Below are 27592 nucleotides of genomic sequence, written 5' to 3'. Positions count from 1 at the left end.
GAGGATCAGGTGCTCCGAGGGTGCATGGTACACTGACAGATGGTCAGGTGCTCAGTGAGTGCAGGGTACACTGACAGATGGTCCGGAAGAAACTCGGAAGGACTCACGGACAGAGAGCCCTCAGTCCTAGGTCTGTGGCTGGCGGTGACTCGGTGGTGGGGGCCGCCGGACCCAGGAAAGGCAGTTGCCTATATCTTGGACGTGGGGGGAAGGACACCACGGGGACCCCCACAGTCCCGGGTCAGAGGTCTGCGAATGGCGGGACATCGGGATAGGGAACCCTATGTTTAAGATGGGGCACGTGGCCCTTGCCGAGTGAGTCTCGGGGGGAGGGGGTCAGGGACCCCTCAGCCCCCGCAAAGGACCCCGGGCCGGTGGCAGACAACTCAGAGAAAGGGACCCCTAAGAGACCATGTCTCGGGAACACGGGTCTCAGGGTGAGGGAGCCTCACCCCCCCCCCCCCCCCCCCCTTCCCCCCTGACCCGAGACACCAGAGGACACCAGGGCAGGGAACCCTCTGTCCCAGAGGAGGCAGGGCACACCATGCCCCACGAGTCTCAGAGTGAGGGAGCTACACTCCCTGCCCGAGGTACCGGAGGACACCAGGGAGGCAACCCCCTGTCCACATGAGGCAGAGCCCCCTGCCTGTCGAGTCTCGGGGCGAGGGAGCCTCCATTCTTGCCCCGAGGTACAGATGGGCACCAGGGCAGGGAACCCTCTGTCCCACATGAGGCAGGGTCCTCTGCCTGACGTGTCTCAGGGCGGGGGAGCCCCCACTCTCTGCCCCGAGGTACCGGAGGGCTCCAAGGCGGGATCCCCCCAGCCTCAGCACAGAGGCACCGGCAGGGCAGTGGGAGGGAGGTGTCTCGGTGTGCCGCTGCACAGTCACGCCCCCGCCCCCCGCGCGCTCTCTGGGGAGATTCCTGTAGTTTTTCTGATTTTATTTTCGGATGTCTGGCCGGGAGCGGGAGGCGGCTGCACACTGTCAGGGTGGCAGCTGTTGCCGATGACAGCTGTGCTCAGCGCCCCATGCAGGGGGCGCGGTGATCCGGCGCACTAGGCGGGACGCGCTCTCTGTGCCACTCGGCGCCCCTCTCAGATCTGCGGTGAGGGTGGGAGCTGCACCCCTGTGCCCCAGTGCCCGGGGTGCGTGTCAGTGCAGGTGGAGAGGGTGCTACGGACACAGACCATGATCCACCCCCGCCGCTGCTGCGCCCTGCCGGGGGCATCTCCCTAGCCCGACAGAGGGGCACCCTCGAATTCCCGGGATATAGCGGACACATACAGTAACCAGCATGCCTGTGCGCCGGGGGCACGTGGCCCCCCAGAACACCTACCTGGACACCATCATTCGGAAGTTCGAAGGTCAAAGTAAGTCCGATTTTTTTTGTTTTTTTGCGGGTACGCTTTGTTCTTTATTGGAAGTTAGCTTGCTTTTGAACGTGCCTACTTTAAACGACATAGTGCACCACGGCACAGGGAGATGGAGTTATTTGCCCAAGATTACACATTTCGGTAAAGTGAGAAAACCGGGATACCACGTTGGGCTAATAAGTGGTTTCACTGTAACACTTTCGCCTTTAGACCCTGGGTACTCGCAAACATTCTGTCTGTGGTGTGCCCGATGGATGCCAGCAGGGTAAAGCGGAAGGGGTGGTGGTGTAAGGTGGGCGTAGGGGAACGAAGCACGCTCATGGTGTGGGCAGTGAGTTGTGGAGTTATTTTGACGCTTTCATTCCATACTGGCCTCTAAATGAAGCCCCTAGTCCCTAGAAGAGTCATACATTTGGCAAAACAGGTTCATGTTGTATCTGAGCCGTATCCCTCTCCCGCGCCCTGGGGTGCGCCTTCTCTGCTTGCTTTCGCTACCTGCGGAGAGTCAAGTGTTCAAATGAGTTAGCTTGATTATTGCAATGGAATGAAATAGGACCTCAGGGTTCACAATCTCTTTATGTCTTTAGTCTTTTATCATCAAACATTAAGAGTGCTCATAAACAGTCGCAGTTCGGTAATAAGTGCTACGAAAAATCATTAAAAAGAGGTGTGCAATTCACTGAACTTAGACTGTTCAAACACCAAACCCCAAACCCTTACCGCCGGATGTGGGCAGAGAGAAAGCTTTAGCCGTGGCCCTCAGAGACTTGACATTTACTCCTTTACCTTAATATGCTGATTGTGAACTCTGTATTCAGAGTCCACAGTCCGTTGGCATTTCTTTGATGAGACTAGCCTCTGCGTCTCACCACTGGAAACACTGACACTCTGTGTCTCACTACTGGAACCGCTGACACTCTGCGTCTCACCACTGGAACCGCTGAGACTCTGCGTCTCACCACTGGAACCGCTGAGAGTTTGCGTCTCACCACTTGAACCGCTGACACTCTGTGTCTCACCACTGGAACCGCTGACACTCTGCGTCTCACCACTGGAACCGCTGAGAGTTTGCGTCTCACCACTTGAACCGCTGACACTCTGTGTCTCACCACTGGAACCGCTGACACTCTGCGTCTCACCACTGGAACCGCTGACACTCTATGTCTCACCACTGGATCCGCTGACACTGTGCTTCTCACCACTGGAACCACTGACACTCTGTGTCTCACCACTGGAACCGCTGACACTCTACGTCTCACCACTGGAACCGCTGACACTCTGTGTCTCACCACTGGAACCGCTGACACTCTGTGTCTCACCACTGGATCCGCTGACACTGTGCTTCTCACCACTGGAACCACTGACACTCTGTGTCTCACCACTGGAACCGCTGACACTCTACGTCTCACCACTGGAACCGCTGACACTCTGTGTCTCACCACTGGAACCGCTGACACTCTGTGTCTCACGACTGGAAGCGCTGACACTCTGCGTCTCAACACTGGAACCGCTGACACTCTGCGTCTCACCACTGGATCCGCTGACACTCTGCGCCTCACCACTGGAACCGCTGACACTCTGCGTCTCACCACTTGAACCACTGACACTCTGAGTCTCACCTCTGGAACCGCTGATACTCTGTGTCTCACCACTGGAACCGCTGACACTCTGCGTCTCACCACTGGAACCACTGACACTCTGTGTCTCAACACTGGAACCGCTGACACTCTGTGTCTCACCACTGGAACCACTGATACTCTGCGTCTCACCACTGGAACCGCTGACACTCTGTGTCTCAGCACTGGAACCACGGACAACGGAGTTGTTGTGCAATGAGCAAGATGGAAACTATGGAACCAAAAAGACATATTTTATTTTTAGTCTTGACCCCGACTGTGACAAATTGTGTCTCTTGGGATGCTCATTTTCTGAGCTTATTTCTCTGCTTTTTAAAAAAGAAAAAAATTAACAGAGATAGGACCAACTTAAATCAAATTAAATGCTGGTAGCAAGTCTGTGATAAGAAAACGGGACTGTAACCCAACCATCATTTGATTTTACCAGTGGGGAAGAAAACAACTTGTTTCGTAGTCCACTCACCAAAATATGGTGCAATAAGAAAATTGCAATTCTTGAAACCCGGAGTCCTTCACTGGGGTGTTGGGACTTCTGCTTCACCAAGTTGTTTAATCATGATCAAATCAACACCTTTCTATGCCTTAATTCACATAATTTATTGCAGTTACTCTTTTTGCCCTAAGTGGGACGGGTATGGACAGACGTGGGTCCCTTGCTCACTGTGCCACTGAATTCAAGCTAGCCTGGCTGTTGGAGGGTGGCATACCCCGAAACCGGTCCCAGGATGCTTGTTTCCGGTCAGGGAGGACCTGGCTTGGCAGTTCGGTCTGGACTGTTCCCATGAGGCACAGGGTCAAGATTGATTTGCATATAGCTATGTCTGAACTGGGGTGGCGTAGTGGGCAAAAGAACAATGGATTTAACCCAGATCTCTTGACTGGGGGAGAATGTTTGAATCATTCAGCTTTCCGTCCATCATTTGTTGCAGTTACACTTTTCCCCATAATTGCCATCATGTGATGGAAGTGGCCAAGCCACTGAAGGCTCGGGCTGAGCTCGAGTCAGATGCCTGGCTCAGCTCGAGGTTCTCTTGAATCCTCGAACCTTCATGTGGCTTCTGTCTCCCACCTGCTCCTTAAACTCATGGGCTAAGAACTGAAGGCAAAGCATTAGGTTTTGATGTAAAACACGAAGGGGAAGTGATAACCATTTAGTGACTGAATTGCACAATGTGAAATCAGGAAACCTGGGATCAATCCCGGATTTCCAACTGGACCAAGTTGTGTGATCCTTGGCAATTGTTTTATTTCATGTTGCCTTGTTTTTCTTCATTATCTCATATGAAAGCACTGAGAAACACATTTCTGGATGTGCGCTGTACAAAACATTCTGGTGTTTAAGCTAATAAACTATGTTGTTCCATATCTAATAACAACCTAGGCCACACAGAAGGTGCACGTGACTTCCCTCTTGTTTCACTAGTGGCATTGTTGTCAGAGCGGGGAAGGCGTGAATGTTTCATGTGTAATTAACTCAATGCAGAGATATGATCTGATGTACTAAGGTGCAAAGCTTCAGCATTTTAATGAGACTTTTTTGAATTTCTGAGAAGACTTTGACATATTTCTATGTTTGTTGCATGATGTCTTTAGACATGAAGGTGTTTCTAAAGATACATGTTGAAAGGACACCATTGCTGTTTTCTTCCCAAATGCTTGTCCCTTTATTTAACATCTTTCTGTTTGTTAACGTTCTGAGGGGTACACTGCAGCCCAGTGTTCCTGTTCACAAGCCGGGGGTACATGCTATGGCGAGGGGGGGCACCAGCCACCCCGGGCCGTACTTTGAGTGTCCGTGCTTTCGAGCACATCTTCTGCAGTTGGGAGGAGTTCAAGATTGACTGCTGAAGGCGGTGGGTGTCTGTTGGCTGTTTGACGTTGACAAGGTAGTTCCGTGGGTTGTAATGTTGTAGCTAAGACATCTGCGTCCCATCTAAAAGCCGCTAGACGCCCATCTTCCCAAGATCTAAGTAAGCTCCACTGTCTTGCTTGTAACAAGAACACGAGTACTTTTCCTAATGTCGAAACAAAGGAAACTTGTAGCATAATAAACGATGCATAGACGTTATGGCAGAGTAGTCCAGGCATGTGTCAGTCTCTCTTCCAGGGCTGCCTGTGCCAGTGGCCTTAAGTGCTGGACACTTGCCCAGTCCTGCTGGCCTTCGCTGCCACCTGACATTAAACTGGCTCTGCTCTAACCGCGAGGGCCTGTCAGAGGCTTCAGAATGGGCTGTGACATGACTGACTTTTCCCTTCATTGGCGCCTCTAAGAGGCTGCGACTGACGTAGGATGCCCTCGAGCGCGGGTACCAACACCACCGAGTATGGCTAACTTTGGGGCCTCGTCAGGGGTCAAAAGCACTATAGCAATGCAACCACAGACCATGGCAATCCCGGATGGACTATCAGAGGCCGAGGCTTACTAGTGACTGGCACATTCCCATCCCTGCAGGCGTGTGACTCGCTCTGCACCAACCCTGCTGGGCTTTCAGAGGCAGCAGCTAGCAAGCGACTTCGCTCGTCTCCCATTTACCCCGCAGCCCGGTCTGGCGCCCTCCGAAAGTCCCGCGCTCTCCCTCGTCCTTCGACGGAGGCGGCTCAGAGAGAGTTAACTTTTCATCCCCGCAGTCGCTGATTTGAGGCTCGCAAATCCCCGGGGCTTCTGTTCGGTGTGTAATTTGATCTCCTGAATGAAGAGTTATGTTTTTTTCCAGCTGTAGCCAGAGGCATTCTGGGCAGACCCGCAGGCCTGATCCCTGCAGCCCCTGGGGAGGGAGGCGCCGCTGTGGAATATTTGTGTCTGTTGTGCGCGCGCGCGCGGCGTGTCTGAACCTGCCCGCCGGATATAAACACTTCCCCGCGTGCACGGCTCGGCTCGCGGTGCCTGCGTCACACTCAGTGCTGAGTGTATGCCTATGAACACGGGTGTGTGTCATACTTTTCTCGGAGTTTCTGTCAGCTGTAGTTGATGTCCTTCTTTCTGTGTAACCACGTGTGACATGTCAACATGTGTGGGCTTCACGTGTTCTTGTTTTTGTCTAGCATGTTGTAGTATTGAGACTCGAAGAGGTTTTGAGTGGTAATAAACTTATTATAAGTTAACAAGCAGGTACATTCTGCCCAACCGGACAGCACGATGTTCAGGCAGGATCTACCGGCCGCTCTAGCTTCGCTTTCCATGTTCCATGAAACGCGAACCACAGCGCGTGCAGCAGAACATGTGTAACGCGCATAAGAGCTGTAAACAACATAAACATAACTGTGTAAACAACACAACACAACACATGTGCTACTGTTTGTCTCTTTATGTTTGTGTCGCTGTATACGTATACATGTTTGACTAGCTTTCTACTTGTATTCCTCGTTTGCTTGTTTTAGTCTGTGTTTGCTCAAATAAGCGGTTTTTTTCCTTGTTTGTGTACTACTCAAATGTATAACTCTGCGAGTTCTGTTCTTCACTGTGTTTGTCTCTTGTTCTGGCACACTTCACGTGTATGTCTCATTTTAGATGTACTTCTGTATGTTGATGTTTCTCATTCTGCATCGCCTCCATACACGTGTCTCTAGTTCTCCATGCACCTATATGTTGGTGTCTTGTTCTGTACGTTTCTCTGTTTTGTTCACCTTGACATTATGTATGTTTATATGCCTCAGTCTGGTGTACCGCTGTAAATAAATGTAAATCCAGTACTTGTATAGCGCATGTATCACCCCCTGAAGGGGTATCTCGGCGCTGGGGGAAGTTAGGAAGATTAAGCAAGCTACTGCCCAGAGTCGCATGGTACTGGGCAGACCCCTGCCACCGAAGCCGGGGATTGAACCATGATCACCAGCGTCCGTCGCCCTGGCCGTGGCGCCACACCTCTCCCTCGCGCTGTATGTTTGTCTCTTATTCTCCTTCTACGCCTACTTGTTTTGTATCTTATTTGCACACGCCCATATGTTTTTCTGCTTATCTTCTTGTGTATCTATATTGTGTCTAGTACTAAGGGTGATTGTTTATGGTCTTGTACCTTGTCCTCCTTTATTTTATTGTTTTGTTAGGTATGTACTTCTTTGTGTGTTAGATACAAGACGTGCTTCTTTATGTTTGTACGTCTCTTTCAACAAGTGCTGTTTTATATTGGTGTATCTTGGTCAACATGTAGTGTTTAGTCTTGTATATCTTGTTGGGCAGGTGTTAATTTAATTTTGTGTATCTGATTTAACAAGCACTGCTTTATGTATCTTGTTCAAAAGGTACTTCATCATGTTGGAGTATTTTCTTCAACATATGTGCTTTTGTGTTGACATATCTTGTCAGCGTATACTTTACCTTGAAGTTTTGTTGGGCATATGATTCTTTAGGTTTGGGTATTATATTCAACATCTACGTCTTTGTGTGTGTGTCGCGCTGGACATACACTTCTTTACTTTGGTTTATCTCATTCAACATACTTCTTTTGTTTTAGGCGTCTTGTTCAACTTGTTCTTATCTCGACAAAAATACTTCTCTGTTTATTTCATTTAGCATATACTTTGTTTTTGTTTCTTGTTCAACTTGTTCTTCGTTATGTTTGTGTATTTTTGTCATCTATCTGCCTACACATACACTTACAGTTTACCCCACAAGTCTGTCTTGCTTGATCGTGTTCTAACCCTATGTGGTAACATTGTAAAGAAGGAGGTTACTGGTGGACAGCCTGTCTCTGTTCCACCTGTGAAGTGCACCTCAGTTGACCGAATGCTGGAGAGGGCTATGGGAGTGATGAGCACTGAGATTGCTCTGACTGAGAGGCGTTGTTCAGAGAACCTGGGCTCTGCACCAGCTCCTTCAGCTAATGAGGCTAACAAGGTTGCTATTGACCTTCGTGCTGAGCCCAAGTCTGGGTCGACATTGCTCACGGCCACATTACTTGATGAAATTGTTTATGCCACCATCTCTCCCGCCATGGCAGGGCATGAAACCAGAAGCCCTCAACATAATTTCCCAGCCAGCAAGAGGGTAATCGGGGGAAAAGCGGGGGACACGCGGTAGGCATGGAGCATCATCTTGATATAATAATCAGGCTTCACAGGCCCTACCCATGAACTTAGCACCTCAGGTATCTTCCCCTCTCCACACCTCCATATTGTCTCTCTCTTCCTCTTGTGGTGGGGGCATTGGGGGACTTAAGTTACAGCCGGTCCCACATTGATCAACTTATGGATGACTACTGCAAGATCTTAAAGTTGCTCCTATTGGCCGAACTTTCCCCCTCGATGGTTAGACTTAAGGGTATTAAGTCTCAGCGACCTTTTTACGCCTGTCACCTCAGTCATCTGCTAGCATGGTTGCCAGGGGTAGCGAATAGAATAGCAGGGGGAAAAGTTTAGCGTCTCTCAAAAATGGATTATGTGTTACCAGAGCCTAGGCAGGTTGTGGTCACTCTTACGTTTGGCTCCATTAAGGGTCTTACATTGAAATGGGAGCAGGTTGACCCAATACATTTGTTGGAAAACCTTGTGTCTGAAAACTATGGCGCAATGCATAAGTGTCTGTCCCCGGATGACACACCACCTTGAATAATAGAGGAATTTGCCAGTGTTTGTTCAGCGATTTCACAGGCTTAACTGTAAAATGTTCCACCTCCACTCCCTCCCTCCATTGGTGGTTCAATGCGGCCTGTTTGAAAGCACACAAGCAGTTGAAGATGGCCCTTAAATGTGTGCCAAAAAACAGGGAAACAATTATTAATGCACATAAATAATAGAAAGCCACTTTGATGGCAAGGAAGATTGAATTGAGAAATTAAGCCTGGTCTGATTTGATGCCTGCCATGAGTGGGAGGGACGCTAGTCGATTCTGGGAGGTCACGACCGCCTGCTTTTTGCTGAAGGGCCACCCACTAATGTTAATTGTTTAATCCTGGAGACTTCATTGGTTGCTCACTTCTCGCAAAAATTGAATTCTCTGAGTAATGATGGCAATCACCAGGATTTTGGGCTCTTCCCAGGAAAAAACTGGAGATTGGCTTTTAAGTCTAGCCAGTTGATCACTGTGAAGGAAGTCGATGTGGCTATTAAGCACAGCCAGTGCAGGAAAGCCCCGGGGCCTGAGGGAGTCCCTGTAGATCTGTTTAGAGATAACCTTGATCGCTGGGGTCCCATTCTCACTAACATTTTTAGAGCACAATTATTGGTCCTCTTCCTTCCACATGGAAGGAGGCTATTGTAGTACCCATCTTTAAAAAAGGTGCTAGATTTAACCCCACTTGTTATCAGTCAATTCCCTACTGGACTCCAAAGTTAAGATCTTGGGTAGGGCTTTATTGGCACGTCTAGTGGGTTGGGCCATCTCAAATAATATTCTCTCAGAAGCACAATATGGTTTCAGACAAGGAAGGGGTATGGCTGAGCAGTGTCTGAACCTCTCTTTCATTGTTGGTAAGAACACAAAGTGCATGAGGGTCATTACATCCAGCCTTCATGGACGTGCCATGTGCTTGTGATATGGTGAATTGGTCTAAACTATGTTATATGTTGGGGACCCTGGGGTAGAAGAACCCCTTCACACCCTCCTCTGGCGTTTGCACCGGGATACTTCAGCCAAGCTAAGTTACGGACCTGGGGGAGAATATACTTCATCTATAAATTGCAACCAAGGTGCCCGTTAGAGCTCTATCCTAGCAAATTCCAAAAGGTATTCAAATAAAGTTTCAAAGTTTTCAAAATTTAATTAGACTTTTTCATCAGTATGTCTCATATTTTCTTCATATGAAATGGATTATCAAACGTTGTTGTCATCATTAGACATGAAAAACGCTCCAATGCATTTCGGACTCGACGTCCTTTATCAAGGAGCACTGCAACAAAAGATATACGGAAAACCCAATGTAAAAGCTTGAATAAACAAATGCAAAAATCAGCAGACAATGTAAAAACATGGTGACTGTGCGTGAATACGCAAAACTGTGAAAATAACCTCATGCACCCTTGTAATCGAAACAGGCAATGGTTAGATAAATGGAAGAAATCACCCGTTTGTGAAATTCGAGGGTAAATCGGAAGAGCGTGATGTCCGCGCTCCGGACTTGAAAAAGAATACAAAGTAACAAACGCTAATGCTCGGTAACGTGGTTGCCGGTCTTTAACAAGCATGCGGAGTTCAGTCTCAGGTAGTTAAACAGGGTGACAGGCGGCTAAGAAAGCATGCGCTGTTCGAGTGAACGGCAAGATTCAGACAGGCAAGAGTAAGCGGCAAGATTCAAACGGACAAGACTTACAGAGTGAGATGCAGGTTAGGAAGCGTGAAGCTCCGGTTCAGGTAGTAACAGCCTTCGCGGAGTGGAAGCGGAGTTTAACATAACGGAGACGAAGTGGTGAAAATAGAAGAGGGGTGAATTAGAAGGGTGTGCAAAACGTGGCCATCTTAGAATGGTGCAGTGGTTGAGAATAAGTTAAAAAAACACGGAAATGTAAACAATAAAATGCAAACAGCCAGATGTTACGAGTCACCAGGATCGTATCTGACCCTGACACCAGAACCAACCAAGTCTTATCCATGGCATCTAGATTCCGGGAGAGAGGTTACCCAGAAATAGTCCTTAAGGAAGCCATTGATCGAACCTCATCAATCCCTCGTTTGGAAGACTGAACTCCGCATGCTTGTTAAAGACCGGCAACCACGTTACCGAGCATTAGCGTTTGTTACTTTGTATTCTTTTTCAAGTCCGGAGCGCGGACATCACGCTCTTCCGATTTACCCTCGAATTTCACAAACGGGTGATTTCTTCCATTTATCTAACCATTGCCTGTTTCGATTACAAGGGTGCATGAGGTTATTTTCACAGTTTTGCGTATTCACGCACAGTCACCATGTTTTTACATTGTCTGCTGATTTTTGCATTTGTTTATTCAAGCTTTTACATTGGGTTTTCCGTATATCTTTTGTTGCAGTGCTCCTTGATAAAGGACGTCGAGTCCGAAATGCATTGGAGCATTTTTCATGTCTAATGATGACAACAACGTTTGATAATCCATTTCATATGAAGAAAATATGAGACATACTGATGAAAAAGTCTAATTAAATTTTGAAAACTTTGAAAACTTTGAAACTTTATTTGAATACCTTTTGGAATTTACTGTGTTGTTGTACCACACAGTACCACAGAAGTGTGCCCACCACAGGGATGCGCTTACACCCCAGTAGCGCACTCAACCCCATTATACTATTGGACGCACCTGAACAGTTGCGTCACCTGTAAGGTGCACCTTAAATTGATCAACTTTTCCTACCTTTTCAACAAACCTTTAATCTCTCCACAAGCTGTGCGCCGTGCTTCACTTCATCTGCTTACACTCAAGCTCTATCCTAGCCCCGTATTTGTTTATTCTTTATATTAATGGTTTAGAAGCTCTCTTGCTGCAAAAGAAATTGGATTTCCCAAGGTACTCGTTTTATCCAGACACTGCGGATGATGCCAACCTATTGGTTAGGACTGCCATCAGCATTCAGAAAGCGCCGGACACCTTTGTGGGGTTTATGTCGTCTATGGAATTGAAGATTTATCAGCAGAAGTCATCCGTAATTGTTTGTGGGCCAAAGAAAACGAAAGCTAACACTTTTTTTTATTGAGGGAGCTCCAGATGCCAAGGTAGAAAGTTTCTCTTATTTGTGTCTGCTTTCGATCCACAAGTTAACTGGGAGTCCTCGTAAGTGTTGGGGGGGGGGCGTATACCTACTGACCAGGGTAAGCGAATCTCATCTTCACAGCCAAGCTAGGACATACGCCAGTGATGGAAATGATCACTTTATATAAAGCTAAATGTCTCTCAATAGCTACGTATGGGCAGGAGTGTGTGGGTTGTATGAGAGCTCCAGACTTCAAACAGTAGAGAACAGCTTTCTCCGAAGACTCTTGATGGTACCGCAGGGTGCACTGACCTTTGTTTGTCATTCATAAGTGGGATTACATTTTGTGGGAGATATTTTGGGTCTCGCACCACTGTTATCATGCTTAAAAATTTGGCAAACTCCAGGGCTACGATTCTCTAAACATTCTTCAGGATTGCCTGGCTTCGGATAATGCTGAGTCTATTACTTGTCTAGGATACCTTAAAAGTACACTCAATCATCACACTGTTAGTCGTTCAATTATTTCTCTCCTATATAAAGTCTAAAACGAAAACAATCCTTTTTTCAGCTTTTCCCCCTAGTATTGACAAAGCCTATTGGACAGGCTTTAATGTGATAATCAGTATTTGAGTATGCATCACAGGTAAATAGCGCTTGTGTGTGCGCCAAGTTTTACATGTTTTGGCACATTAAAGCCAGGGCTACTGGCTTTGTCAATTCATGCTTTGTATGTTAATGTATCTCACTCATAACATACTAGTTTACATGTGTGCATCTTGTGGAACCTATATTTAATCTGTGTTTTATTTGTCTGCTTGTTACGCAAGTTGGTGTATTCGGTTTGACATGAACTTCTGAAATTTGTATGTCTATTTTAATACACACTTCCTCTGTATGTTTGTGCATCACATTTACTTTGAGTATATGCTTTAGTATATCTCGTTTGCCAGGTACCACTTTAGTGTGTTTTTGCATCTCGTCCAAGATGTATATGTATGTATGGGTATCTCGTTTGACATGTATTTCTATATTTGTGCATGCTCGTTAACATGTGTGATGGCATGTACTTCTGTTTGTGTATATCATTTCATGTGTTTTTCCTCTTTTTGTATTTAGCTCGATATATGCACTTTTCATGGATGATCCTAAGGTCCCTGTCGGCTCACAGTAACACATTTCCTGACAATAGCTTCCTATCTTACATTTCAATTAAAATCCCTCTCTATAGTGAATGAGTGACTTTGGGAAATGGCAGGACTTGCCCTTCTCTAAGAGCGTAGGTATCCAGCGTCTATGTGACAACCTCCTGCTATAATGCCCAGTGTTCTGGCCAGCAAGGGCCTCTAGTGGAGCCCCTGGGATAGGACTTGAGGGAAAGGATGCAGAAGAGAAAGCAGAGGGGCGGGGCCACCCTTTTTGTTTCTACATGGGAAACGGCCGCCCTCCATCTCACACTGAAAAGACACTTTGGATTACCTGAGAGTAACCCCAAATTACTGCTGCACCTAAGGGAAAAGGGATCAGGACATGACAAAGGGGTCAAGGGTCGCTGCTCTCTTGAGATGACATGGGGCCTCCTCTCAATCTTGGTAAACACCAAGACAGTCTCCAAACTCACCAGATCTGCAGTCTGAGAGGTCCCGTGTGATCAGAGGCTGCAGTCAACTTTGCCAAAATGTAGAAAATACAGGGGGTCCTTCAGGACAAAAGAAAATATGTGAGGTGTGGAACACATGCACAAATGGTGAGAGACGTTTGATCCCACAGAGATCCTATCCTGCCTTTGTAATCTTGATGTTTGTCAACCAAACCCGAATAGCAAGGAAAAGACAAAGTTAAGGCCCCTGTTGAAAGTTAACTTTGCAACATGCCTAACCGTGTTCACAAAGCGTGACGTGTCAACACAACTTTGTAATAATAATTCTTATTTGTAAAGCGTGAACAGATCACCCCCTTAAGGGGTTCAAGGCGTTGGGGGCTGTCAGGAAGAGTAAATGAGCTATTGCCCAGAGTCACATGATGCTGAGCTGAGCTGCCGCCGGTGATCGAACCGTGAACCTCGCGCTCTGCAGTCAGCCGCTCTGGCCTCTGCGCCACACCTCTACTCATTGCGATGCCGTCGCCACTCTGTTGCGCATGATGGAACATCCATTGTTCTACTTCATGCATATTTTAATCGTAGAGGAAGAGTTATGTTTGGGTGGAGTACTTAGCAGTGTAATCCTCACACTTTCTGGGTTTTCATTGTAGAATCTTAATAATAACCCACAAAGTGTTTTTTGGCAGTTTTTTTTATCTTTACCTTCCTTTCTTTAGACTGGTTCAGCATATCAGGACCGGAGGCCCCTAGACAACAATGCTAGGGTGAGAATTATTCCAAAGTGGGGACAGCATCAGCTTCAAGGGCATATCTTCCATCTTAAAATTATCAAGCATATAAAACCCTGACAGAACTCAATTAACCTGACATCCTATGTGGTAGTAAATTAGCATATTAAATACATGCACTAGCATTGTTTGAATTTTTATCTGATATGTTTAAAATTCTGTTTGCTTTGTAGAAATTAGTTTGTAACATCCGCCCTCAATAACACAAGCATATGCAAACATCCAAATAATTATTATGTATCGAACACAACCTGAAGGGCAGGTTGGCACGGGCATGCTAATTGTGACGCTTAGCATTATATAAAGATTTATATGCCAGCTTTTTATGAAAATACAGGCCACATAAATTTCTCTTTTCCCACGTCTTTTTTCTGAACTTCACCCCCTCACGCTTTGAAACAAGTATCAAACTTTGAATCCTGTTTTCGATTTTTAGCTTGTTTTTTGGTTCTCTAGGTGATCAATTCCCTATAAAATGAAAACTTGAAGGTGGCAAAAATATTCACAGACATGCAAAATAAGCACAATCAGCCTTTTGTTTTAGTTTTCTTTTACAACGTCCTTCACTTCAACCATAAAGCAGAACGGATGAAAATAGCTATTTGTTAGAAATGGGCTTTCCGTTTGGCTAAGGCTTGCGCCAAAGTCAGGCAGAAAGAAATGCGTTACTTACCTGTAACTGCAGTTATCCAGTATTGGTATCTTTCATAGATTCACATGCCTGAATCATTCCCCGTCGTCGGGGTGGGAGTTCCCGGTACATAAAAGAGTAATGTCATAAAGACATATACATAGTAATAGGCCAGAGGCCTCTCATTAGTAACATATCCATTTCCTTTTGTAAAAAGGACCAAACTTTGGCGAAGAGCCAATCAGATATCACCACCCTCTTGAACCTTCCTGGAAGGAGCCCCAGTCCCTCAGATTTTCATAAGCACAGTGCTAAGTAGTACCTACTGAGAGAATCAAGGTGAGCCCTTCCGGGAGAGGTGGGTGGGTTGCATGTGAATCTATGAAAGATACCAATACTGGATAACTGCAGTTACAGGTAAGTAACGCATTTCTTATCCAGTATTAGGGGTATCTTTCATAGATTCACATGCCTGAATCAGAGTAGCAAGCAATCCTCCGCACATTTCGTAAGGTACAACATGCAAAATCACTGGATATTAGAAAACCAATTGTGAAATATAACATGTACCAAAATACCATATAAAAAAGAAATGTGTGAATATACAGTAGGATGGAGGGATGAAAGAGAGAAGGCTCACCTCTAGTGAAATAGATGACGGAGCACAGCTTGTCCTACTGCTGCACCTTTCATAAATTCTGAATCCAAGCAGTAGTGCCTGGTGAACGTATGTGGTGTCTTCCATGTCGCCGCTCTGCATATGTCGATAATGGGCACTCCCGCAAAGACCGCCATTGAAGTGGAGACAGCTCTGGTTGAATGAGCTTGAACTTTAGAATGCAGAGGATGACCTGCCTGGTGATGGCAAACGGTAAAGGCTGCAGAGATCCAGCGAGAAATGCTCTGCTTAGGTAAAGGAAGACCTTTTCTGGACCTGCTGAAGGCAACAAAAAGCTGGCTGGATTTCTGAAACTGTTCTGTTCAGTGGATGTAGAACTTTAAACAGCGTTTGAGGTCTAAAGAGTGGCGAGACCTCTCTGCTGCTGAAAGTGGATTTGGGAAGAAAGTCCGCAAGACAATAGGTTCATTCAGGTGGAAAGTAGATGGAACCTTCGGGATGAATTTAGGGTTGGTCTGTAGAATAACTCTGTCCTGTTTGAACTGCAGGAAAGGATCCTGAATAGAGAAGGCTTGCAGCTCACTTACACGACTTGCGGATGTTAGCGCTAGTAAGAGAGCGGTTTTCCAAGACAGATGTTTGATGTCAGCTCTGTGTATTGGCTCAAATGGATGCTTCATCAGTTGAGCAAGCACAATGTTTAGCTGCCAGGTGGATGGTAAAGCTCTCACCGGAGGGAATGTCCTGAACAGGCCTTTTAGGAATTGTTTAACCAGTCTATTGGACCAGAGGGAAGAACCAGATGACGAACGCCTGAACCGAGATATGGCCGCTAGATGGACTTTAATAGAGGCATGGGCCAATCCAGAGTGCGCCAAATGGAGCAGTTAAGGTAGAATTTGTGCAGGTGTTGAAGAAAACAGGTGTATTTTGTTTGCCTTACACCATACACAGAACCTTTTCCACTTTAGAGAATAGGTCTTGTTGGTACTGTCGGCCCGAGCCCGGGCTAAGACTGCCCTGCATTCTTGAGGAATGTTTAGGTTCTGAAACTCTCTGAACTCAGGAGCCAAGCCGACAATCTGAGAGATGCTGGATCCGGATGCTGGACTTGTCCCAAGTTCATTGTGAGGAGATTCAGGCAAGGCTTGAATAGAATCGGCGGTTCCAGCGACAGGAGATGAAGCTCTGTGAACCAGTGCTGGCGCGGCCACGCTGGGGCTATCAAAATCAGGGTACAACGCTCTGCCTTCAGTTTCCGGAGGACCCTGGGAATTTGGGGAAACGGAGGAAATGCGTATGCAAAGACATTGCACCATGCGATCGAAAATGCATCCCCTAGCGATCCTTTTTTGGGATGTCAGCTTGCGTATTGTTGGCATTTTGCGTTGTGCTGTGTCGCAAACAGGTCCAGGCGAGGCCTGCCCCACCGGGCGAATATAGAGCTGAGAAGTTGATGATCCTGCTCCCACTCGTGGCACACCGAGCGTGTTCTGCTTAGAGAGTCCGCCAAGACATTGTCCGTCCCTGGGACATACTCTGCACAAAGGGAAATGTGGTGTTGAAGTAGCCATTTCCAAATTCGTTGAGATTCTAGAGACAACGTCAAAGAGCGAGTTCCCCCTTGTTTGTTTAGATAGTGCAATGTGGTGGTGTTGTCCGTTCTCACAAGCACTGGGGAATCTTTGATCCTGGGCAGGAACGCTTTTAATGCCAGGTAAACTGCCCTTAACCCGAGGAGGTTTATATGCAGTTGCTTCTCCACAAGGGACCACTGCCCGTTGATTTGAAGGTCCTGAAGGAACGCACCCCATCCCTCCAAAGACGCATCTGTAGTTATCACATGTGGCGAAATTGGAAGTATGAACGACAGACCCTGCCTCAGATTTTGTGGGTGAAGCCACCAGTTTAGAGCATGGACAATGGTAGTAGTTATCCGGATTATGTCGTCGAAAGATCCCCTGGATTAAATCCACTGAGCGGATAGCGCCTCCTGAAGTGGACGCATAAGAAGGCGGCAGTGTGGAATCAGCAGAATGTTTGAGGACATCATTCCTAACAGGGATTTGTACAGGCGCACCGTGATGGACTTTTTGGATTGAATCCGGGCGGCCAAGGTCTTCAATTTCAATTGACGTTCTCGAGAGGGGAAAGCCTTTCTCTGAACGGTATCCAGGACAGCTCCTAGGAAAGAGAGACACTGGGATGGCTGAAGGATGGATTTCTCTTCGTTGAGAGTAAACCCCAGATTGTTGAAGAGCTGAAGACAGGCGTTGGAGGACTTGGTCACGCCTGCGAAAGTAGGTGCCTTGACGAGCCAGTCGTCTAAGTACGGGAAGACTTGGTGATGTTGTTGACAGAGGTACGCTGCTACAGGAGAGAGACATTTGGTAAAAATGCATGGCGCCGACTTCTGTCCGAAAGGCAATACTCGAAACTGGTAGTACTTGCCCGCCACAGCGAACTTGAGGAATTGTGTGTGGTTCCTGTGGATTGGTATTTGAAAATATGCGTCTTGAAGGTCTAAAGACCCATGAAGTCGTTCGCATTTAGGAGTTGCAGCTCCTCCTGGATGGACACCATACGGAATGACTGTTTTTTGAGGTATTGATTGAGGTCTCTTAAGTCCAATATAGGTCTCCATTTTTTCTCCTTCTTTCGAATGAGAAAGAAATGGGAGTAGAATCCCTTGCCCTTCTGATTCCGGGGGACTCCTTCTATCGCTCCTTTTTTGAGCATGAGGGAGAGTTCCAATTGCAGCAGATGCAGATTTTTGTGCCGCATTGGTACTGGCGGCTTTTGAGGAGGAGTTTCCACGAACTCCAGAGAGTGACCGAATTGAACAAGTTGGAGGACCCATCGATCTGTTGTAATTTGTTGCCAATTGCGAAGGAAGGATGAAATTCTCCCGCCAACTTTGCAAGGTGGAGAGGAAATGGAGACCTGTGGTTGAGAGAAGTCATTGTCTTCTGGCTGTGTCCTTCTTCCCTCCTCGTCCGCGAAAGGAAGACTTGTTGTAGGACGACTGGTTTCGCTGCTGTCTTTGCTGGTACTGGGGTTTATATTGCTGATTGGAGCTATACGTGGATTTGTACCCCTGATAGGCGCCTCTAGAGGACTGACCTCTTCCTCTGGAGCCTCGAAAGGAAGGATTTTTGTATTGGAGAGTAACTAGAGCCTTTGCGGTATCAGTATCTTTTTTGATACCCTGGAGCATCTCATCGATGTGTTGGCCAAAAAGAAGTTGACCGTCATACGGCATGTCCAATACTTTGGCCTGAACTTCGGGCCGGAAAGATGTTACTTTAAGGCAACCTTGGCGCCTCAGTACTGCTGCTCCTGCCAGCTGACGGAACCCAGTGGATGCGATATCCATCGCCACATTAATCATCTCCGAAGCGGAACGCTCGCCTTCAAGGAGAATCTTTTTCGCCTCTTCTTTCTGCTCCTCTGGAAGCGAATCCAAATATGGAGCGATATCTGCCCACATTTGGCGGTTGTAGCGTCCCAACAGTGCTAAAGAGTTTGCTGCACGCACTGTGAAAGCTGACATGGACGAGAACCTTTTCCCTATGTTATCTAGTTTTCGACCCTCCTTATCTGGCGGCGCAGCCAATGCAGCCGATGGATTTTTTGGCTTGCGCTGCGCTGCCTGGGTAAGGACAGAGTCCGGCTTTGGATGGCCAGTAAGGCAAGCTGGAGCTGTGTCTGGAGCTTTATATTTTTTGTCCAGTCTGGGTAGTACTGGAGCCAGAGATGAAGGGTTTTGCATTATTTTCTCCCCTTGTTCCCAGATGAACCGAACAGCTTTTTGGAACGGTTCCTTAAAATCATAAAGGAAGCAATCCTGTTGTGTTGCTGTTACATTGAGTTTGAATCGCAACTCTGCTCTCTCTAGGTTGTTGTGGAATCCCCCAATGTCTTCCGGCGGTGAATCCGCTTGTGCCTGTACAGGGGATGCTGGACCTGGAATCACATAGTCATCCCATTCGTCTTGTGTGTCCTGGAGCTCCCCCTCCTCGCATTGTTGCTCTTCTTTTTCGTCTTCCTCATCAGAGGATGGCTGAGGACGTGAAGGAGCCGGGTCTTGATGAAGGACTAAAGGAGTAGGCCGAAGCCTAGGTGGCGGTGTCACAACTGGCGGTGTCACAACTGGCGGAGGCGGAGCAGTGGACGGAAACCTCTGCTTGAGGTCCGCAATTAGAAACTGCAGATCTGTCACTATGGATGCTGGGAGACACACAATAGGCTGTAGAGGAGGCGGAGGAGGTTGGAATTCCTCCTGGTACTCCACATCATTCTGTCCTTGTTCCTCATAATCCGAGCTTTCATGAAGTTTTACGTGTGGCTCAGAGGGGCTTGTTGCTTGTCGGAACATAGAGTTCTCATCAGAGTCCTTCATCAGAGTACTCAGTATCCAGAAGATGAGATGGGGGAATGGCTGGACCCTGCTCGGAGAGGTCAATTCCGGCGTGAGAGTACGCATGGTCATCCTGAAATGCGTATAAGTACACTTCAAGGGAGGCGACTCTACCGTAGTCGAACCCATCGACGGAGTGGTCGTCGACGGGGGAACGTCGACAATCAACCCAGATTCCGTCATCGACGGTGTTTTCTTCGATGACAACGTCGTCGACGGCAGCGTCGTCGACGATGGTTGCTTCGTCGATGACTTCGTCGACGCCGGTGTCCCCGTTGACGGCCTCGTCGACGCTGGTGTTGCCGTCGACGACTTTGTCGACGCTGGTGTGGCCGTCGATGCTGGTGTCGACGACGATGATTTCGTCGACGATGAACCTGTCATCGTCGATGGCGCCTTTATCGGCGATGACGATTTCATCGACGACGATGAGGTTTTCGTCGACGTCGATGCCACTTTTGTCGACGATGACGATTTGGACTTCATCAACGATGAGGCACTTGTCAACGGTGGCGTCGTCGACGATTTTTTGATAATAATCAGAGATGGAACAGACCTACTTGTCGACGACATGGATGTAGTAGTCGTCGAAGTTGAATGTAAAGATGACGCCATCGACGTGGAAATCGTGGCTGTCGACGTTGTGACAGGCAGAGCTGAAGACATCACCAAAGGTTTCTTGAAGGCAGGGTCAGGTTGAGAAACCTTCACAGCAACGGCCTTAGAATGAACCTCTGAAGACTTGGGCGTCTTCTTTTGAGGTGGCTGTAAAGATAGTCCTGGGGATGACGTTCTAGGCCTTTTGGGAGAAGAGTGTATACTCCTAATGGAACACTCACTCTCACCTGAAGAGACTGTTTGATCCCTGTCCTTGAGTCTCTGAAGCCATATCAGCAGGCGGCCCTCTCTATCCTTGAGAGTTTTGGCTGAAAAAGTGCGGCAGACTTTGCAATCTTTTGCTGAATGGTCAGGGTAGAGACAGTAAAGGCAGTCCTCATGCCTGTCATCCACATGAAGCCTCTTTTTGCCACAAGAGACACATGGTCTGAAGAGCCCCTTTTTAGGAGTGTCAGCCATGGCTAAATTGAAATTTCCTCACAGAAACATAATTCTGAGACAAATATGTGGAAAAAATCCAAAAATACAAAGAAGCTGAGCAGAGCTCAGAGTAGACTCCCTTAGCACGACGTGCTGTAGAAAATCTGAGGGACTAAGGCTCCTTCCGAAAGTTCTAGAGGGTGGTGATATCTGATTGGCTCTTCGCCAAAGTTTGGTCCTTTTTACAAAAGGACATGGATATGTTACTAATGAGAGGCCTCTGGCCTATTACTATGTATATGTCTTTATGACATTGCTCTTTTATGTACCGGGGACTCCCACCCCGACGACGGGGAATGATTCAGGCATGTGAATCTATGAAAGATACCCCTAGTACTGGATAACCACTACTCTAGTCAGGGCAAGGGAGTTACACGCCAAAGATAACCCCTGCTCACCCTCGAGGTAACGTGACGCGAGCAGTAAGGCTTATCCCAGAGGCTATATAGGTTAAGTGTTGCGCGCGCACCCAGCAACTACACCCAAGGCCCACCACAAAGGAAACTCCACACAAGGTTATATATACAAATAGCCTTTGTATTATACCAAACACATTAGATAAGAAACACACACTTTACAATGTGCCAGAGGCACTGGCAGAATTTACAGAGGATGTATGTACAGGACAGGGCCACATGGACCACTGTCAGGAATATGCACTTTTAGAACTAGCACTTGGTAGAATTAGCACTTTGTAGGAACAACACTTAGAACATAGAACATATAATAACAGTAGTACCAAATAGCAAATGTAGCACACAACCAGTAACCACTGGTAAAAGGTACCACCTACGCAACCCTAACCACCTTCGGAAAATATCACACAGGGAACCATGAACTCACTAGTATAACCTATACTAGGTAAAACAACCACCTTAGCATAAAAACACATTCAGAGGTATAGGCACTGGTATTGATATTTATGAATCTGTTAAGCTCGCTTCTGAATTTTTGATAACTGGGATGATGAAATCTCAACATTTTATGTGCTTATATGATCTTTATTACACTCCCAGCAAAGTTGTTAAGTGGAGTTCGACATTGGGGATGAAATGTAATCGCTGCGGCTTGTACGCAGCCAATGCTGTACACATGTTTTTTCAATGCCCTAAGCCTTGAGAGTTTTTTCAACAAATTGAGAGCTTTTTGGCTGCAGTTCTTCAATCTGATGTCAAGTTAACTGCAGAGTTGGTGCTAATTGGTACAGACTCAGGCACCCCAATACACAAATCATTAACTTGTTTTCTTTTTATATGCATGGCAGTTGCCGGAGCCTGTATTACTAGGGAATGGATTATTCCGGATCTCCCCACCTTCTTTAATTGGAGGGAAAGATTATTATTTATGTACAATATAGAATCCGCTATGTATAGACTAAAGGGTGTCAAAAGAAGAGCTTTGGGAGAAAAAATATGGGCCCCAATTGCAGATTGGATCTAGATATTGTTTGTTCTTGTATTTGTCAGTAACTACATGTATGTTTTGAATTTGTAACTGTCCATTGCTGTATTTCCTTGCATAAAACAATAAACTTAAAAAAAAAAAACAGAGGGATAGGCACAAAGATATTATACATGATGCAGAAATTACATTAGGCAGGTCATTACAAATTGCGCAAAGATCACAGAAGGCCAAAAACATGTACCCCACGCAAGGGCACCACACATGAACTGTCCCCAGGCCAACTGGCCTCTAAGGGGCTGAAACGTCCTGTGTCCAAAATGTTAGGGCAGGCTGCACAAGCAGCCAAAGAAGGATTGCACAAGGAACTGGCCTAAACAGAGCAGCTGCCCACTAAGTGCTGGGCAGCTGTAGAATTGGGCCTGGCACCAGCGAGCTCAAATCGAACAATGGTGCCAAAACAACGTGGGAGCCTCAGGAGCCTCGCAGGCTCTATGACCAAGACAACTGTGCCCCCGTGAGACTCGTGGGCTCTGAACAAAGATGGCCCCTTGGAGCCTCGTGGGCTTTGTAGAAACAACTGGGGGGAGGGGGGAGCCGCCCGCTGCCAACCGGGGCCGCTCTACCTCATGGAAACTGCCCCCGTCGTTGGAGTCCCGCTCAGGGGACTCGATTGCTGGAAATGCCCCCTGAGCCCCGTGGGCTCTAAATAACAAAATGTCCCCTTTCTTTGGAGCCTCTCGGGCTCTATGGAAGCATGCCCCCAGAGCCCTCGTGGGCTAAATCAAGACTGCCCCTGGAGCCCTCGTGGGCTAAGTAAGTAAAGAATTCCCCCAGCACTGCCACAACGGAGCCCCACTCACCGGGACTCCTGGGGCGGGTGCTCCTCCTCGGCGCTGCTTCTTTCCTGCGTCACCCGGCGGCCGAGACTCCTTCTGCTGGCGGCTTCCTGGGCATACCCAGGAGCACGGGGTAGGCTCCCGCTACTTCCTGCTTCTTCTCCGGGGCCTTCTCCTCGTCCCGCGGCTGCGGGGCTTCCGGATCTCCTCGGGCCAGCAGCCAATCACAGCGCGGCCCGGGGAATGACGTCACAGGGGTGTGCCGGGCTGGCAGCCAATCACAGCGCGGCCCGGGGAATGACGTCACGGGGTGTCCCGGGCCGGCGGCGGTGAAGTCTTTGGGGCAAACGAGGGGTAGGCACCCTCTTAATTAAATATAAGGTCTCTGGTGGGGTGGGCACCTGCCAGGGGTGCAACAAAGACTCGGCAAGATTGTGGGTCAAATGCAGGGTGGACAACTGCGCTGAATTAAAGAAAGGGGGCGATCCCCACATCGGGAAATCCCTCGGGTCGGGATCACGGCTCCAGCGGCGCCAATGCGCTGATTTCAGAAGGGGAAGGCCAGCGCTCCCCATGGCTGGGAGGCAGGAATCCCCAAAGTCCAGGGCAAAGTCTCTGGAAAGGCAGGGGGGCAAATGCTGGGCCCAGGGCCAGCTCACAGGGCCCTCCAAGCAGGGAGGCAGTCCCAGTGGCAGTCCTCCTGGCGCCCAGCAGCAGCATGCCCCCTCAAGATAGGAACAGGTAGAGAACATTTTTTAAGGGGTCACAGCCCCTTTTTATACACTAAGGGCCGGATGTAGGTCGGTCGGTAACGGCCGAAAATCGGTATTTTCGGCCGTTACCGACCAAGATACACAAAATGGTATGTAGGGCCATATATTTTACAGATTCGGTAAATTTACTGATCGGTAAATTTACCGAATCTGTAAAATACCGAATCGGTATTTTTACCGATTCGGTAACAATGAGATGTAGGTGGGACTCTTCTGAGTCCCACAAGCCTTACAGAATCGGTATTTTACCATGAAATCCAACTTCATGGTAAAATACCGATTCCGGTGTGCATGCACATGTGTGCATGCACACCTGTGCCATATGACAGGCAGACCTGCCCTTAGGGCAGGTATGCCTGCCACATGGCCCCCGAATCTTTTTTGGGGGTGCTAGAGGGTGTCAAAGTGACACCCCCTGCACCCTTGTCAAAATCGGTATTTACCGATTCGGTAAATACCGACCGGTAATGCCCCATTCATTCCTATGGGCTTCAAAGCCCATAGGAATGAATGGGGCATTACCGCCCGCCCGCTGCCAACCGGGGCCGCTCTACCTCATGGAAACTGCCCCCGTCGTTGGAGTCCCGCTCAGGGGACTCGATTGCTGGAAATGCCCCCTGAGCCCCGTGGGCTCTAAATAACAAAATGTCCCCTTTCTTTGGAGCCTCTCGGGCTCTATGGCAGCATGCCCCCAGAGCCCTCGTGGGCTAAATCAAGACTGCCCCTGGAGCCCTCGTGGGCTAAGTAAGTAAAGAATTCCCCCAGCACTGCCACAACGGAGCCCCACTCACCGGGACTCCTGGGGCGGGTGCTCCTCCTCGGCGCTGCTTCTTTCCTGCGTCACCCGGCGGCCGAGACTCCTTCTGCTGGCGGCTTCCTGGGCATACCCAGGAGCACGGGGTAGGCTCCCGCTACTTCCTGCTTCTTCTCTGGGGCCTTCTCCTCGTCCCGCGGCTGCGGGGCTTCCGGATCTCCTCGGGCCAGCAGCCAATCACAGCGCGGCCCGGGGAATGACGTCACAGGGGTGTGCCGGGCTGGCAGCCAATCACAGCGCGGCCCGGGGAATGACGTCACGGGGTGTCCCGGGCCGGCGGCGGTGAAGTCTTTGGGGCAAACGAGGGGTAGGCACCCTCTTAATTAAATATAAGGTCTCTGGTGGGGTGGGCACCTGCCAGGGGTGCAACAAAGACTCGGCAAGATTGCGGGTCAAATGCAGGGTGGACAACTGCGCTGAATTAAAGAAAGGGGGCGATCCCCACATCGGGAAATCCCTCGGGTCGGGATCACGGCTCCAGCGGCGCCAATGCGCTGATTTCAGAAGGGGAAGGCCAGCGCTCCCCATGGCTGGGAGGCAGGAATCCCCAAAGTCCAGGGCAAAGTCTCTGGAAAGGCAGGGGGGCAAATGCTGGGCCCAGGGCCAGCTCACAGGGCCCTTCAAGCAGGGAGGCAGTCCCAGTGGCAGTCCTCCTGGCGCCCAGCAGCAGCATGCCCCCTCAAGATAGGAACAGGTAGAGAACATTTTTTAAGGGGTCACAGCCCCTTTTTATACACTAAGGGCCGGATGTAGGTCGGTCGGTAACGGCCGAAAATCGGTATTTTCGGCCGTTACCGACCAAGATACACAAAATGGTATGTAGGGCCATATATTTTACAGATTCGGTAAATTTACTGATCGGTAAATTTACCGAATCTGTAAAATACCGAATCGGTATTTTTACCGATTCGGTAACAATGAGATGTAGGTGGGACTCTTCTGAGTCCCACAAGCCTTACAGAATCGGTATTTTACCATGAAATCCAACTTCATGGTAAAATACCGATTCCGGTGTGCATGCACATGTGTGCATGCACACCTGTGCCATATGACAGGCAGACCTGCCCTTAGGGCAGGTATGCCTGCCACATGGCCCCCGAATCTTTTTTGGGGGTGCTAGAGGGTGTCAAAGTGACACCCCCTGCACCCTTGTCAAAATCGGTATTTACCGATTCGGTAAATACCGACCGGTAATGCCCCATTCATTCCTATGGGCTTCAAAGCCCATAGGAATGAATGGGGCATTACCGGTCGGTATTTACCGAATCGGTAAATACAGATATTTACCGATTCGGTAAAAGGAACATCTGGATGTTCCTACATATCCACCCCTTAGATTTACCGATTTTTAATTACCGAATCGATAGAATTCGGTAATTAAAAATCGGTAAATCTATTTTACCTACATCTGGGGGTAAATCCCTTTGTCTGTGTCTGTAGGGTGGGGGAAAAAACAGTCGCAGCTGGTTTTGGAGCACTGTGTTGTGCCCAGCCACTCTTCCCATTCACTAGTAAGGCCAGGGTCATCAGTCGCACCACAGGGGGCAGAGCCAGCATTGTGTGGGGAAAGCCCAGCCCTATTCAGGTCCCAGGTTCACCCCTCCCTCACATTAACATAAAGATCTCCCATTCACCACTGGGGCAGACCCATCCTGACTCCTGGAGCCAGGCTCACCAGCCAGCTCCAGCCAATCACAAGCCAGACAGCCAATTCACATATTTTACTCATGCAGGAAGTGGCACTTCCACACTAGACACAATCATGCCGCACACATCATTGCCCAGCATTTAATTACACGAGTCCGCACATACCAAACTCGAGCTTGTACTCCCCACGCATCAGGAACTAACATGGACACATACATTCCCCATGCATTCCTGATGGAGGGCAGGCTAACCTCACTACACACACGCACTTTACCCTGGGACACAGTGAAAGTGTGCAGAAGCCCAAAAATAACTAACACTGGGTCACCATAACAAGCAAAAAGTTTAGGGGTGAACCTGCCAGAAGGGCCAAGTCCAACACAATTCCTTCAGCGAAACATGAAAAAAAGGCTTCTGTTAAAGTGATTAGCAACTCAGTTACCTGCACAGCAGTCCAGTTATGCTGCAATAGCCATTGTTTTTCTGAACTAGCTACCATCGACCAATCAGAAGGTTCTAACCACAGACACACGTTGTGATTGGTTGATTGCTGTCCATCAGAATAAGAAATTATCTAGCTGACGCAACAAGAATTTTCAGTTCTATTAAGGACATGTAGGCGAGGATTTTGCTTCTCTTTGCTTTACTGCAAAAACACAGCAGCCAATAAACAACTTTGAAACTCAGCATACCCCGGAAGAAAACCCCCCTGTATAGTATGCACCAATCACTATCAGTCCACTATAATACATACTTCGTAGTGACCCCATCACTTCCTCTTTCTTTGCATTAAACTTTAACACAGTCCACAAACTTGACCATTGAACACTGGACCACCGAATTCTTAATCGCCGTGGATCCAAAATTGAGCACGGAGTATCATCCTCAAAACTAGAGTCGATGTCACCATGTCTTATGTCTGCCTATTCTGTCCTCCTTCCAAACAGCGTCATCCTGATCGTTCAGGTCTGCTTCCCTTGATCTCCTATAAAGAGAATAGTGGTCGTAATATGCCATTCATGAACTCTGTGCATTTCATAACTATTATGGCATTCACAAATGAACATTCCCTTATGTTCAAATACAAACAGGTGGGAAAGAAATCAAATCATCACCATGAATTATACATGAAACATTTCACTTGCAATAAACCAGTTATCATATAAAAATACCATCATCATGTCACCTAGGTGAGATAATCCTCGCCTCCGTGTCCTTAATAGAATTGAAAATTCTTGTCGCGTCAGGTAGAATTTTTTTAATTCTATGTCAGTGCACAGAGGCTCAGATTATGCTAGTTTAAAGTTGTTCCATAACCGTCAAAGACACATCCACAATCGCTTTATGATAAAAT

At 48.0% G+C, this 27592-nt stretch overlaps 1 protein-coding gene across 2 annotated transcripts in view; it reads left to right on the top strand.

Annotated features, from left to right (window-relative positions):
• Positions 1 to 1255: 1255 nt before the first annotated feature.
• The window catches only part of KCNH6 (potassium voltage-gated channel subfamily H member 6), a 997202-nt gene continuing 970865 nt past the window's right edge, over positions 1256 to 27592 (top strand). For both annotated transcript variants that reach the window (XM_086923820.1, XM_086923821.1), the window contains exon 1: positions 1256 to 1372. In XM_086923820.1, coding sequence (XP_086779946.1) covers positions 1297 to 1372 — 76 coding nt within the window. In that variant the 5' untranslated portion in view covers positions 1256 to 1296. The remainder of the gene's footprint in view (positions 1373 to 27592) is intronic.

Source organism: Lissotriton vulgaris, chromosome 5 (genome assembly GCF_964263255.1).
Source record: "Lissotriton vulgaris chromosome 5, aLisVul1.2, whole genome shotgun sequence".
NCBI classification, from domain to species: Eukaryota; Metazoa; Chordata; class Amphibia; order Caudata; family Salamandridae; genus Lissotriton; species Lissotriton vulgaris.
This window is presented reverse-complemented; position numbering and strand designations above follow the sequence as displayed.